Source organism: Chiloscyllium plagiosum, unplaced genomic scaffold (genome assembly GCF_037043375.1).
Source record: "Chiloscyllium plagiosum isolate Xiang-an unplaced genomic scaffold, Cpla_swu_hap1 HiC_scaffold_1, whole genome shotgun sequence".
NCBI classification, from domain to species: domain Eukaryota; kingdom Metazoa; phylum Chordata; class Chondrichthyes; order Orectolobiformes; family Hemiscylliidae; genus Chiloscyllium; species Chiloscyllium plagiosum.
Window position 1 is genome coordinate 65,216,977 of NW_028270139.1, and position 15,629 is coordinate 65,232,605.

The window sequence follows — 15,629 nt, forward strand, 5'->3', positions numbered from 1 at the left end:
TAAGGTAGATGAACTGAGGGCATGGTTGGGACCATGGGACTGGGAAATCATAGCAATTACAGAGACGTGACTCAGGGATAGACAGGACTGGCAGCTTAATGTTCCAGGGTATAGATGCTATTGGAATGATAAAAAAGGGAGCAAGACAGGAGGGGTATGGCACTTTTGATTAAGAATAACATTAGAGCTGTACTTCAGGAGGATATTCCTGGGAATATATCTGGGAAGTTATTTGGGTGGAAGTGAGAAATAAGAAGAGGATGATCACCTTTTTAGGATTGTACGATAGATCCCCCAATAGTCAGCAGGAAATTGAGGAGATCTCAGTTATCTGTAAGAATAATAGGGTGGTTATGGTAGGGGATTTTAATTTTCCAAACATAGACTGGAACAGCCATAATGTTATGGGCTTGGATGGAGTGGAATTTGTTATGTGTGTAGTAGAAAAATTTCTGATACAGCATGTAGATATACGTACTAGAGAAGGTGCAAAACTTGTCTTACTCTTGTGAAAGGTGAGGCAGGTGACTGAAGTGTCAATGGGGGAGCACTTTGGAGCCAGAGAGCATCATTCTATTAGTTTTACAATGGTGATGGAAAAGGATAGATTGGATCTAAAAGTTAAAGTTCTAAATTGGAGGAAGGCCAGTTTTAACAGTATTAGGCAAGAACTTTCGAAAGTTGATTGGGGCAGATGTTTGAAGGTAAAGAGACAACTGGAAAATCTGAAGCCTTCAAAAATAAGATAACGAGAATCCAGAGATAGTATGTTTCTGTGAGTATGAAGGGCAAGGCTGGTAGGTGTACGGAATGCTGGATGACTAGAGAAATTGAGATTTGGTCAAGAAAAAGAAGGAAGCCTATGTCAGGTATAGATGCAGGGATCAAGTGAATCCTTATAAGAGTATAAAGGCAGTAGGAGTATATTTAAGAGGGAAATCAGGAGGGCAAAAAGGGAATATGAAATAGCTTTGGCAAATAGAAATAAGGAGAATCCAAAGGGATTCTACAAATACATTAAGGACAAAAGGGTAACTAGGAAGAGAATAAGTCCCTTAAAGATCAGTAAGACCACCTAGTGGAACCTCAGAAGATGGAGGAGATACTAAAAAAGTATTTTGCATCAGTGTTAACTGTGGAGAAAAAAATGAAAGATATATAACATGGGGAAATAAATACTGACATCTTGAAAAATGTCCATATTACAGAGTAGGAGATGCTGGACATCCTAAAACACTTAAAGGTAGATAAATCCCTGGGACCCAATCAGGTGTACCCTGGACCTCTGTGGGAAGCGAGGGAAGAGATTGCTGGGCCCCTTGCTGAGATATTTGCATCATCGATAGCCACAGATGAGATGCCGGATGACTGACTCATGATGTGCCACTATTTAAGAAAGGTGGAAAGGAAAAGCCAGGGAACTATAGACGAGTGAGCCTGGCATGGGTGATGGGTAAGTTGTTGGAGGAAACTCTGAAGGACAGGATTTACATGTATTTGGAAAGGCAAGGACTGATTAGGGATAGTCAACATGGCTTTGTGCATGGGAAATCATGTCTCACTAACTTGAGTTTGTTAAAGAAGTAACAAAGAGGATTGATGAGGGCAGAGCCGTGGATTTGATCTATATGGACTTCAGTAAGGTGTTTGACAGGGTTCCTCATAGTAGACTGGTTAGCAAGGTTAGATCACACAGAATACAGGGAGAACTAGCTATTTGGATTCAGAAACATCTCAAAGGTAGAAGACAAGAGGTGGTGGAAGGTTGCTTTTCAGACTGGAGGCCATAACCAGCAGTGTGCCACAAGGATTGGTGCTGGTCCACCGCTTTTTATCATTTATATAAATGATTTGGAAGTGAACATATGAGGTATTGTTGCAGATGACTCTAAAAGTGGAGGTATACAGGACAGCGAAGGTGATTATGTCAGAGGACAAGGTCAGATGGGCCAATGGGCCAAGGAATGGCAGATAGAGTTTAATTTAGATAAGAATGAAGTACTGCATTTTAGAAATGCAAATCAGGGCAGGACATATAACCTTAATGAAGGTCTTGGCGAGTGTTGGTGAACAAAGAGACCTTGGAGTGCAGGTTCATTGTTCCTGAAAAGTGGAGTCGCAGGAGGATAGGTTAGTGAAGAAGGCATTTGGACCTTTATTGGTCAATACGTTGAGTGTAATAGTTGGGAGGTCATGTTGCAGCTGAAGAGGATATTGGTTCGGCCACTTTTGGACTATTGCATGCAATTCTGGTCTCCGTCCTATAAGAAGCATATTGTGAAACTTGAAAGGGTTCAGAAAAGATTTACAAGGATTTTCCACGGTTGGAGAGTTTGAGCTATGGGGAGAGGTTGAAAAGGCTGGGGCTGTTTTCCATGAAGCATCAGAGCTGAGAGGTGACCTTATAGAGATTTATAAAATCATGAGGGGCATGGATAAGGTAAATATGCAAGGTCTTTTCCCCAGGGTGGAGGAGTCCAAAATGAGAGGGCATAGATTTCAGGTGAGAGGGGAAGAAAATAAAAGGAATCTTAAGGGCAACTTTTTCAGGCAGAGGATGGTGCATGTATGGATGGAGCTGCCAGAGGAAGTGGTGGAGGAGATGAATTCTGGTATGGTTATAACATTTAAAACTTATCTGGATGAGTTTATGAGTAGAAAGGTTTAGAGGGATATGGGACTAGACTTATGGTGGATATCTGATCGGCATGGATGAGTTTGACCGAAGGGTCTGTTTCCATGCTACATAACTCAATGACACGCACCTCTCATTATCACTTATTTACTCTCACCCACTCCCCATTCTCGCTATCACTCACTTAGTATCAACCATTCCACACTTAGTTATGACTCGCTAACTATCGCCACTCCTGACTCTACCATTCATTTCCCACTTTCACAATTTTCCACCATTGACAATCCTGCACCTTCACTATCATTCACATCTCTAATTCTCATAATCACCCACTCTTTTACTATTTCACATGCTTGTTATCTTCCAGTCTGTGATTTCTCTATCATCATTAGATGGTATATGAGGTGTTCCAATCAAAGCAGGAAAATGGTGGAAGTTAGAAACATTCCTGACCAAAAGAAATTTGGAGCATCAGTGACTCTAGATTAAAGATTTCTTAGTTGAAAAAAATAGAATAAAAGTTGTAAGTCTCTTGATAATTGTTCCCTGAGCCTCTTCAGTGGCTTAACTGATGACAACTGTAAGGAGAGAAGTTATTCGGTGTAAGAATATCTTCAATGACAGATGGTGTGTTACAGTTGGTCTCAATCCCTCTGGGTTAGGGTGTAACGATATGCCAGTGTCCCAGTCCTACAAATTAAGTGCTGCTCTAAGTGTATGTATTTAAATATTGGGTGAGGACAGGATCATGCTCAGTTGTAAGGAAATCAGAAATTGCTGGTTCTGTTCTGCAGGGTCACTGGATCTGAGACATTAACTCTGCTTTCTCTCCACTGATGTGCCAGACCTGCTGAGTTTTTCTGTCAATTTTAAATTTTGTGCCTGATATCCAGCATCTGCATTTCTCTGATTTCATGCTTAATTACATTGCATCCCACAGTTGAACAACTCACAACATTCACTGTCACACAGGAATAAACAATACTTGGATAAGAATGAGAAATTGCCTGGCACACACAGGAACTAGACTCTAGAGAAAAAAAATGTTTTCAAACATCAAGGGGAGGAACTAGTACAAAGTGAATTTTTGTGGAATGAAAACCAGACAATGTGAAATTGAGAACAATGTGGCAAAGAAAGCTAAATATGTAAAATACATCAATATTCCCAAATACCTTTTGATATTAATTTGATTTGTTTTGTTCTGATCAGCTATTCGCTTTGATGGAGTCAATGTGTTTGGATATACTGTTTGGTCCCTACTAGATGGCTTTGAATGGCAGTTTAACTATACTATAAGAAGAGGATTGTTCTATGTGGATTTCAACAGCAAGAACAAGTCTAGGATTGCAAAATCCTCTGCATTCTTCTATAAACAGATTATAGAACAAAATGGCTTTCCAGTGACTGAGGTTAGCCAAAGAGTGAATGGACAATTTCCATGTAACTTCTCCTGGGGAATTGCAGAAACAGATCTGCAGGTAAAAACAAACTTTTTTTCTCTGATTTACAGAGGTCATTTACAATTTCAAGTTGTGAACATGGATCCTGTCTCCCTGAAATTTTGATATCAGAAAATTACAAGGTTGTTCATCACATCCAAAACTGTAAGCCTCCCGTTTACTTTCTTTTTTGATTTCAGGTAAACAATGTGGTTTTATCTCCTGAATTTGTTGACAACAGCCTTTACCTTTGGAACCGTAGTGGAGATCAGAAACTATATAAAGTCAGTGGAGTGACTATGTGGCCTCATCCATTTAAGTGCACTGATTTCAGGAACTTCAAGCACCATATAGCATTGGTGAGGAAGATGAATGTATCTCACTACAGCTTTGCTTTCAAGTGGGCCAAGATTCTACCCAATGGTGATCCATCCAGTGTAAATAGAAGTATTCTAACTTATTACCATTGTATTATTACAGAACTCTTAAAACTGAACATTGCCAGCACTATCACTTTGTATCATCCAGTATCTGGTGATATTGACTTACCTGCACCACTGCTGAATAAGGGAGGATGGCTCAACAGAGAGACTGCTGTTGCTTTCAATGATTATGCAAAATTATGCTTTCAAGAATTTGGCAACTTGGTCAAATTGTGGCTCACTATGAATGAACCAAATATAAATGTTCAGAGAAGCCCTGACACCTACAGGGCAGCACATAACATGATCATTGCACATGCTCTAGCCTGGCACACCTACAATAGAGACTTTAGAAATAAGCACCATGGACTTGTGTCTCTGACATTGCGTGCTGACTGGGCAGAACGAGCAAATCCCTTCGTTGAATCCCACCACAGAGCTGCTGAGAGGCTCCTGCAATTCCAAATAGCATGGTTTGCAGATGCCATTTTCAAAACTGGAGATTATCCACATAAAATGAGGGAGTACATCCTCTTTAAAAATAAAAAACGTCTCTCCAGTTCGTTCTTACCATATTTCACTGATGAAGAAAAACAGATGATTAAAGGAACTGCTGACTTTTTTGCAATCAGTCATTTTACCACAAGGTTAATCTTACATCAGTCCAAAAATGGAACCAAGTATGAAATGGACCACGATGGGAGTTTGTTGAGAGATGTAACATTGTTGACATTTCCATCCCCCTCCCATTTCTTCTTTCCTTTTCTTCCCCATCGTCAAACTCATTCTGAAATGGCAGTTGCACCATGGGGGATACGTAAAGTCCTACAATGGATTAAATCACGCTATGGAAATATGGACATTTATATCATGACCAATGGAGTTTGGGACAGCTCCAGTGTCAATGATGCATTTCGAATATATTATCATAAAAATTATATCAATGAGGTTTTAAAAGGTGAGTCCTAATATTTATAGATGTTTTCTAATCAACATGTTCAGAAATGCTGGTACACATCTCTGGAGCACATTAGACTGACATAGACCCCCCTGAGCCAGACGTAGGGACACTATCATTGCACCACAAGGGCCCTGCCTACTATTTATATACTTAGGAAGAAGCATTCTTAAAAATTGTGACCCATGGTTTATGTCTTTTAGATAGTTGAAATGATAACTCAACTGACAAAGTTTATTGTATTGATGCCAATAGCTAAAAAATGTATTAAATAAAATAGGTATTCAGAGTTTCCCTGAGGCTTAGTTCTTAAGTGGTCCAAGAGTTCAGAGTTAATGATTTCAGCTCTGATTGGCTTCAGCTAGTTGTGGTAAAGGTCAGTCAGCGTTCCTGTTCATGTTTGCTGTCTAGGATCCTGCTGGGAGTTACGAATGGTTACTGATCTCAGTTACAATAATAGATAATACATGATGAATCCATCACTGGTCATGGGATGTAGGTGTCACTGGCTGGCCAGCATTTATTGCCTATTCTAGTTGTCCTTGAGCTGCCTTCTTAAAGCCACCACAGTCCATGTATTGTAGGTAGACCCACAATGCCACTAGGGAGGGAATTGCAGGATTTTGACCCAGTGACAGTGAAGGACGGGGATATATTTCCAAGTCAGGATGGTAAGTAGCTTGGAGGGGAACTTGCGGTGATTGTATTTCCATGTATCTGCTGCCCTTATCCCTCTAGATGGTAGTGGTCATGAACTTGGATGGTGCTGTCTAAGGAATCTTGGCGAATTTCTGTAGTGCATTTTATAGATAGTACACACTGCTGCTACTGAGCATCAATGGTGGAAGAAGTGGATGCTTATGAAGGTAGTGCCTATCAAGTGGGCTGATTTGTCTGGGATGGTGTCAAGCTTCTTGAGCTGCACCCACCCAGCAGGCAAAAATGCTGACAGCATGAGATGGGAAAAGGGAAGAAAGGGGAAAACACTTGAAAACATTCAAATACAGGTAGAAAGTTTATGTTCAATGCTTCAAGATACTGCTCCATGTTTGGTTTCACTGCAGCTGACAAAGTGCAAAAATTAGATTAGATTCCCTACAGTGTGGGACCAGGCCCTTCGGCCCAACAAGTCCATACCAAATCTCCAGAGTTAGCCATCCAGACCCATTTCCCACTGACTAGTGCATCTATCACATGGACAATTTAGCATGGCCAATTCATCTTTGGATTGTGGGAGGAAAGAGCTGAAAAATGTGTTGCTGGAAAGGTGCAGCAGGTCAGGCAGCATCGAAGGAGCAGAAGAATCGACGTTTCGGGCATAAGCCTTTCTTCAGGAAGGAGGAAGGTGTGCCAAGCAGGCTAAGATAAAAGGTAGGGAGGAGGGACTTGGGGGAAGAGCATTGGGAATGCGATAGGTGGAAGGAGGTTAAGGTGAGGGTGATAGGCCGGAGAGGAGGTGGGGGCGGAGAGGTCGGGAAGAAGGTTGCAGGTCAAGAAGGCGGTGTTGAGTCCGAGGGTTGGGACTGAGATAAGGTGGGGGGGAAGGGAAATGAGGAAGCTGGAGAAATCTGCATTCATCCCTTGTGGTTGGAGGGTTCCTAAGCGGAAGATGAGTCACTCTTCCTCCATGCGTCGTGTTGCCATGGGCTGGCGATGGAGGAGGCCAAGGACCTGCATGTCTTTGGCGGAGTGGGAGGGGAAGTTAAAGTGTTCAGCCACGGGGTGGTTGGGTTGGTTGGTGCGGGTGTCCCAGAGGTGTTCTCTGAAACGTTCCGCAAGTAGGCGGCCTGTCTCCCCAATGTAGAGGAGGCCACATGGGTGCAGCGGATGCAGTAAATGATGTGTGTGGAGGTGCAGGTGAATTTGTGACGGATATGGAAAGATCTCTTGAGGCCTTAGAGGGAAGTGAGGGACGAGGTGTGGCACAAGTTTTGCATTTCTTGCGGTTGCAGGGGATGGTGCCGGGAGTGGAGGTTGGGTTGGTGTGGACCTGATGAGGGAGTCGCGGAGGGAGTGGTCTTTCCGGAACGCTGATAGGGGAGGGGAGGGAAATATCTCCTTGGTGGTGGGGTCCGTTCGGAGGGGCGAGGTTCAGGGGCGGAGGAGCGGGAAGTGGAGGAGATGCGGTGGAGAGCATCGTCAACCACGTCTGAGGGGAAATTGCGGTCTTTGAAGAAGGAGGCCATCTGGGTTGTTCGGTATTGGAATTGGTCCTCCTGGGAGCAGATGCGGCGGAGGCGAAGGAATTGGGAATATGGGATGGCGTTTTTACAGAGAGCAGGGTGGGAGGAGGTGTAATCTAGGTAGCTGTGGGAGTCGGTTGGTTTATAGTAAATGTCCGTGTTGAGTCGGTCGCCCGAGATAGAAATGGAGAAGTCTAGGAAACCAGAGCATCCGGACGAAACCCACACAGACACAGGGAGAACCTGCAAACTCCACACAGACAGCCGTCCAAGGCTGGAATCGAACCCGGGTCCCTGGCGCTGTGAGGCAGCAGTGCTAACCACTAAGCCACCATGCTGCCCATTAGCTCATGCAACTTGAGTTTAAAATCTTTACATTTGGATTTTCTCCTCAAATTAATTTTCAATGGAACAATTGTTGCTTGACTACAAAGAAAATATATCTTAGTCATAGATGTTGCAGCATTGAACTAAATAGAGCAGGCATATCACATAGTCTATCTTTGATCAATGCTGAGTCAATGAGTAGAGGAAGGAGAACTAAGTTAGAGAATTTGTGTTCTAATTTTTAGGTATCAATTCTTTCAGGAGCAAACCACGTTTAAAGAATAAGAGAAGGCAGGAGTCAACTCAGAAATAATTCCCCCTGCTTCTACAGAAAAATGATGGGCTGTCATGGAGAAGGTTCGGAGTGGTCTGGCAATCTTAAACTTAGATAAGTCTCCAATGCTGGATGAAATGTATCACAGGCTAATGTGTGAGGCATTGCAGGAAATAGCAGGGGTGCTGGCAACAATTTCCCATTCCTCCCTGACCATAGGAGAGGTGCTGGAGTACTAGAGGACAGCCAACGTGGTATTGTTATTTCAGAAGGGAGCAATGGTTAAGCCAGGAAACTACAGGATAGTCAGCCTGACTTGAGGGACAGAATAAATCTGCACTTGGAGAGACAGGGATTAATCAAGTGTAGTCAATATGATTTTGTTAGGGTGACGTTATTTCTAGGAGAAAGTGAGGACTTGCAGATGCTGGAGATCAGAGCTGAAAATGTGTTGCTGGAAAAGCGCAGCAGGTCAGGCAGCATCTAAGGAGCAGGAGAATCGACGTTTCGGGCATGAGCCCGTCTTCAGGAATAAGGGCTCATGCCCGAAATGTCGATTCTCCTGCTCCTTGGATGCTGCCTGACCTGCTGCGCTTTTCCAGCAACACATTTTCAGACGTTATTTCTAACCAAATTTACTGAATTTTTCAAAGAGGTAACCAGATGCCGAGATAAGGACAATGGATTTGACACAGTCTGCTTGGACTTCAGGTTGGCTTTGATAAGGCCCCGTATGGGAGAGTGACATCAAAAGTAACTGCAAGGAAATTTGACAAATTGATCACAACTGGCTGAATGGAAGAAAGCTGAGGATGGTCAAGGCATGTTTTTGTGACTGGAAACCTGTGTTCAATGGAGCTCTGTGGGATTCAATGTTCAGGCCTTTGCTGTTTGTGGTATATTATTCACTATAAATGATTTAGACTTGAATGTAGGAGGGTTGATCAGCAAGTCCACAGGTGGTAAGAAAATTGATGTGATGGTTAATAATGGCGAGAATAGTCTTAGATTAGAGGGGGATGTAGTCAAGCTGGTCAGATAGATTGATCAACGGCAAATAAAATTCAATCCTGATGAACATGAGGTGATGCACTTGTGCAGGACAAACAAGGCAAGGGAATACATGATGAATACTAGGACCCTGGGAAGCACAGAAGATCAGCAGGACCTTGGTATGCAATTCACTCATCCCTTAAGGAAGTGGGACAGATGGATAGAAATGATTAAGAAGGCATATGGAATACTTGCCTTTATCAGCTGAAGCCAAAAGTTTAAGAACAGGGAGGTAATGCTGAGACTGTATAAAAGGTTGGTTAGGCCACGGCCAGAGTGTTGAGTGGAGTTCTGGAATCCACTTTATAGGAGGAATGTGATTGCACTGGAGAGGCTGCAGATGTTACCAGCTGTTCCTAAGGGAGGCAATGGTCTAGTGATTTTATTGCTAAACTATTAATCCAGAAACTCAGCTAATATTCTGGGCACCCAGTTCAAATCCCACCATAGCAAATGGTGGAATTTCAATTGAATGCTTGTTCAAATCTGGAATGAAGAATTAACTGAAGATCATGAAACCATTGCTGATTGTCAGAAGAACCCATTTGGGTTACTAATGTCCTTAAGGTGAGGAAATCTGCCACCTTCACCTAGTCTGGTCTGTATATGACTCCAGACCCACAGCAATGTGGTTGATTCTAAGCCACTCATAAGAACATAAGAAATAGCAGGCTCGATGGGCCAGATGGCCTGCTCCTGCTCCGCCATTCAATAAGATCATGGCTGATCTGTTTGTGAACTCAGCTCCACTTACTTGTCTCCACTTACCCCTCATTCTTCTAAATTCCAATTGTGGTCCCAACACTGATTCCTGAGACACACCATGAGCCACTGATTGTCAGCCAGAAAAGCATTCATTCAACCCCACTCTTTACCTTTTATTCATTAAGGACCTCCCCATCTTCCTCCAACTCCAGGCACAAGTTCACTCCACTATCTCTGATCAGCCCTACCATCACTTTGGCCATCCTGTTGTTCCTCACGTTAGTGCAGAACACCTTAGGGTTTTCCTTCATCCTACCCAATAAAGCTTTTTCATGTCACCTTCTAGCTGTCCTAAGTACATTCTTCACTTCCTTCCTGGCTACCTTGTAACTCTCTAAAGCCCAGTCTGATCCTTGCCTCCTCAACCTTAAGTAAGCTTCCTTCTTCCTCTTGACTAGATTTCCACAGCCCTAGTCACCCAAGGTTCTTTCACCCTACCATCCCTTCCTTGCCACAGTGGGACAATCCTGTGCAGCACTATCAGCAAGTGCTTCCTAAACAACCTTCTAAACAATCTCATGCATTTCCCTGAGAATATCCATTCCCAATTTAGATGCCCCTGTTCCTGGATCCTGTCTGAATACAGCATTGTAATTCCCTCTCCCGCAAATTGCTTTCCCATACTCTCTGCTCCTATCTCTCTCCATGAGTATAGTAAAGGTCAGGGAGTTGTGATGACTATCACCGAAATGTTGCCCCACTGACAGATTTGACACCTGGTATGGTTTGTTGCCAAGCACCAAATCCAATATGGCCTCCCCTCTGGTTGGCCTATCTACATATTATGTCAGGAACCCTTCGTAACACACCTGACAAAAACTGCTCCATCTAAACTATTTGAACTAAGTAGGTTCCAATCAATATAAGGGAAGTTAAAGTCACCCATGACAACAACACCATTACTCCTACACCTTTCCAAAATCTGCCTCCCAATCTGCCCCTCCATTCCTGTGTTGCCACTTGGGGGGGCCTGTAGAAAACTCCCAATAAAGTGACTGCTGCTTTCCTGTTTCTGACTTCCACCCTTACTGACTCTGTAGGCAAACCCTCCTCAACCATTTCCCTTTCTGCAGCTGTGGTACTATCCCTGATTAGCAATGCCACTCCTCCACTTCTTTGACCTTACACACACAGTCTTTTTTTTTGGGGGGGAGCAGGACTATTTCCTTAGTTGTCCATGATTGATTATCCCTTTTCTTACAGTCCACTCAGTTCAAGGGCAGCTAGAGATGGGCAATAAATGCTGGCCAGCCAGCGACAACCATGTCCCATGAGTGAATGAAAAATGAAAAATAAAGAATATTACCTAGGCTGAGGAGATGTATGAAGAGAGATTTGACAGACAAGCATTGTCTTCCTCGGAGCAGATGTGACTGAGGAGGGACATAATTGAGATATATAAAATTATGAGGGGCCATAGACAGGAAGAAACATTCCCCCTAATGGACAGACCAATGACATAGATTTAATGTGAAGATTTTTGAGGGATGTAAGGAATTTGTTTTCACCCAGATGATGGTGGAACTATGGAAGTCACCGTCAATAAAAGGTACAGAGGCAGAAACATTTATAAAATTTAAGTAGTATTTAGATGTACACTTGTGATAACAAGACACACAAGTGATAGAAAATGTAATTAGAACAGGCTGGGTTGTTTTTGTCCAGACTCAATGGTTTGCAGAGCCTTTTTTCTGTGCTGTAGACCCCTATGACTCTAAGAATGAGCACTCAGGCTATAGGCATCCATGCATTCTAGCATGGGTCTTCAGAACAGGGACTGATAGTACAAAGAACATCACTATGAAGTCCAATTCAGGCTAATTCTGATGTTTTCACAACTGGTCTGCGTGGAATCAGCAAATTGTGTACTGACCAGGAGTCAACTTGAGTTTTCCTGATATAATGAACTGCTGTGTAAGAAATGTAGTTTTAAATAAACTTTATTGAAATCTTCCTCATATAATGATTTCCAAGACTTGGCTGACCTCTCGCAGGGAGTGAGGCGAATAGATAGAAGTAAGAAGAAAAAGCAGAAAGCAAGTTAATCCAGTGTTACTTTTGCAAACTTTGTAAATCCTGCTACAGACTGATATTAGTAGACGCAGCCTTCTATTAATCTATGAATGCTATCAAGGATTAAAGTATGGGTGGAAAAAAAATATTGAGAGAAGTTTTGCTATGCAACAATCATTTTCTTTTTTTGTCCACAGCACACCTACTAGACCATGTCAATGTCAGAGGATACTATGCCTTGAAATCAAAGGATACAAATCGAGATGACCAATACCAAAGTCTCCTCAATGTTCTTGAACCAAAGACTTCAACTGAGTTTTACAGCAAACTGATCAGGGCTAATGGATTTCCTTTGGGAATGTCAAGCAAACAATGTCCTATGGACGATAGACCAAGGCATTGTCCTTTGTGTATACTCATAAAGGAAAAAAAAGTATTTATATTCTTTGGATTCTGTCTTCTGCTCACCACTGCACTGCTTGCTACAATAATTTTCATACACAAGAAAAGACAAAGAAAACCATGTTGATTCAAATGTTTTAACATGCAGGTGTACTTGGTCTTTACACCTTTACATTAGACTGTATTGTATCTGCACAATTTTTTTAAACTTGTGCATTGTGGCTGACGTATTTCTTCATATGAAGTGACAATTTAATATATTGGTAAAACTTGGATGTAGTATTTACATCACTGTTGTTTTTCATATTTTACTTATTGAAATAACCTTAACTCGTAAAATCCATTTTCCCTCTCTTCCAAAAGGATATAAGCTGGAGCTATTCCATGGCTACCATCAGCCTTCTTACTCACAGACTCTCTCGACAAAGGCTTTGAGTTCGCTACTCACAGTCCAGATGGGAATATTGCCTCTTTAACAGTTTGATAACTTGTAGATTCTTCTCCTGTCCAACTGACACGTACTTGTCAAAACACGGTGGCCATTAAAGTCCAAACATGTCTTTGTTATTCCATCTGGAATAAATTAAGTAAAAAAATTTCTTAGTGTCATGCAACATGGAAACAGACCTTTCAAGCCAATTCATCCATGCCGACCAGGTCTCCTAAATCGAACGAGTCCCATTTGCCTGTATTTGGCCCATATTCCTCTAAACCTTTTCTAATTATATACCTGTCCAAATATCAATTAAATGTTGTAATTGTATTTGCCCCACCACATCCTCTGGGACCTCATTTCACATATGCATGAGCCTCCATGTGAAAAAATTGCCCCCCAGGTCCCTTTTAAATCCTTCCCCGCTCATCTTATACCCATGCCCTCTAGTTTTGGATTTCTCTACCAGGAGGAAAAGACCTTTGCTAGTCACCTTATTTATGTCACCCCAATTTATAAATATCTATAACATCACCCCTCTGCTTTCTACACTCCAAGAAAAATCTCCCAGCCTATCCAGCTTCTGCTTATAACGCAAACCGTCCAGTCTCAGTAATATCCTTGTAAATCTTTTTTGCACCCTTTGCAATTTAATATAGCAGGGTGACCAGAATTTATGCAGTACTCCAAAAGTGGCTTCATCAATGTCTTGTACAGACATAACATGACGTCCCAACTCCATTTTCAAGAAACTATGTACCTGCACCCCAAGGTCTTTCTGTTCAACAACATTCCCCAGGGTCCTGCCAATAACTATAAATCGTGCCCTGATTTGCCTTACCAAAATGCAACACCTCGCATTTATCTAAATTAAACTCCATCTGTCATTCCTCAGCCCATTAGCTCAGTTGATCAAGATCCTGTTGTAATCTAAGGTAACCTTCTTCACTGTCCACTATACCACCAATTTTGGTGTCAACTGCAAATTTACAAGCCATGCTTCATATATTCTCATCTAAATCATAAATGAGAAAAAACAGTGGACCCAGCACCAATCCTTGCAGCACATCGCTGGTTACAGGCCTCCAGTCCAAATAGCTACTCTGTACCACTGCCAATTTTGTGTCTAATTGGCTAGCTCTCCCTGGATCCCATGTAACCCAACCTTACTAAGCAGAGTATCATGTGGAACCATTTCAAAGGCCTTGCTAAAGTCTATGCAGATGTCTACTGCTCTGCCTTCATCTATCTTCTTGGCCACCTCTTCAAAAAATCTAAAGCTTGTGAGACACAATTTCCCACACACAATGCCATGCTGACTATCCCTAATCAGTGCTTTCCTTTCCAATGCACATAGATTCTTTATCTCAGAGTCTGCTCAACAACTTTACCACCACTGATGTTAGGCTCAGCTGTCTGTAGTTCCCTATCTTCTTCTTGCAACCTTTCTTAAATAACGACTCCAGTTTTCATTGACTGAAGCTGTCAATGATACATCTCAGCTGGAGCCTCACAATTTCTTCTCTAACCTCTCAAGATGTCCTGGGATATATCTGATCAGGTCCTGGGTATTTATCTAACTTTATGTGTTTTAAGACTTGCAGCACCGCCTCTTGTGTAATAGAGTCAGAGATGCACAGCACAGAAACGGACCCTTTGGTCCAACTCCTCCATGCCGACCAGATATCCTAAATTAATCTAGTCCCATTTGCCAGCATTTGCCCCATATCCCTCTAAATCCTTCATATTCATATATATACCCATCCAGATGCCTTTAAATGTTATCATACCAGCCTCCACCACCTCCTCTGACAGCTCATTTCCATACATGCACCACCTTCTGTCTGAAAAAGTTGCCTCCTAGGTCCCTTTTAAATCTTTTCCCTCTTACCTTAAATCTATGCCTTCTAGTTTTGGACTTCCCTAATATGGGGAAAAGACCTTGGCTATTCACCCTATTCATACCCCTCATGATTTTATAATTGTCTGTAAGATCACTCCTCAGCCTCCAGGGAAAATAGCCCCAGTCTGTTCAGCCTCTTCTGATAGCTCAAACCATTCAATCCTGGCAACATCCTTTTAAATCTTTTCTGAACCCTTTCAAGTTTCTCACCTTGTAGCAGGGAGCCCAGAACAGGTCACAGTATTCCAGAAGTGGTCAAACCAAAGTTCTGTACAAGCACGACGTGACCTCCCAGCTCCTATATTCAATGCACTGACCAATAAAAGCAAGCATACCAAATGCCTTCTTCACTAACCTTCTCCACTTTCAAGGAACTATGAACCTGTACTCAAAGGTCTCTTTGTTCTGCAACACTCCCATGGACCTTACGATTAAGCATCCAAGTTCTACCCTGATTTCCCTTACCAAAATGCAGCTCCTCACATTTATCTGAAATAAACTCCATCTGCCACTCCTCGGCTCATTTGCCCACCGGATCAAGACCCCGTTGTACTCTGAAGTTCCCTTCTTCACTATAGCACCAATTTTGGTGTCATCTGCAAATTTACTAATGATACCCTCCTATATTCACATCCAAATGGCAAATATCAGTGGGCCCTTTTCTGGACTCGTTTTAAGACATCACTACTTATTTCCCTGAGTTTCCTAGCTTCCATGTCTTACTTCACAGTAAATACTAACATAAAATCTTTGTTTAGGATTTCACCCATCTCCTGTGGTTCCACACATACATGGCCTCATTCATCTTTAAGGGGCCCA

At 42.3% G+C, this 15,629-nt stretch overlaps 1 protein-coding gene and 1 long non-coding RNA gene across 3 annotated transcripts in view; one reads left to right on the forward strand and one right to left on the reverse strand.

Moving 5' to 3' along the window:
• Nucleotides 1-12,695, forward strand: part of LOC122551212 (beta-klotho-like) — a 36,172-nt gene extending 23,477 nt beyond the window's left edge. The window contains exons 3-5 of the mRNA XM_043692825.2: nucleotides 3,848-4,116; nucleotides 4,278-5,457; nucleotides 12,270-12,695. Of these exons, the coding sequence (XP_043548760.2) occupies nucleotides 3,848-4,116; nucleotides 4,278-5,457; nucleotides 12,270-12,601 (1,781 nt within the window). The 3' untranslated portion in view covers nucleotides 12,602-12,695. The remainder of the gene's footprint in view (nucleotides 1-3,847; nucleotides 4,117-4,277; nucleotides 5,458-12,269) is intronic.
• The window catches only part of LOC122551228 (uncharacterized), a 30,655-nt gene that overhangs the window by 8,513 nt on the left and 6,513 nt on the right, over nucleotides 1-15,629 (reverse strand). Inside the window, exon 3 of one of the 2 annotated variants that reach the window (XR_006312062.2) lies at nucleotides 12,923-13,047. This is a non-coding gene — a long non-coding RNA (uncharacterized LOC122551228). Of the gene's footprint in view, nucleotides 1-12,547; nucleotides 13,048-15,629 lie in introns of those variants that run through there. The other variant, XR_015757226.1, reaches the window with a different exon arrangement.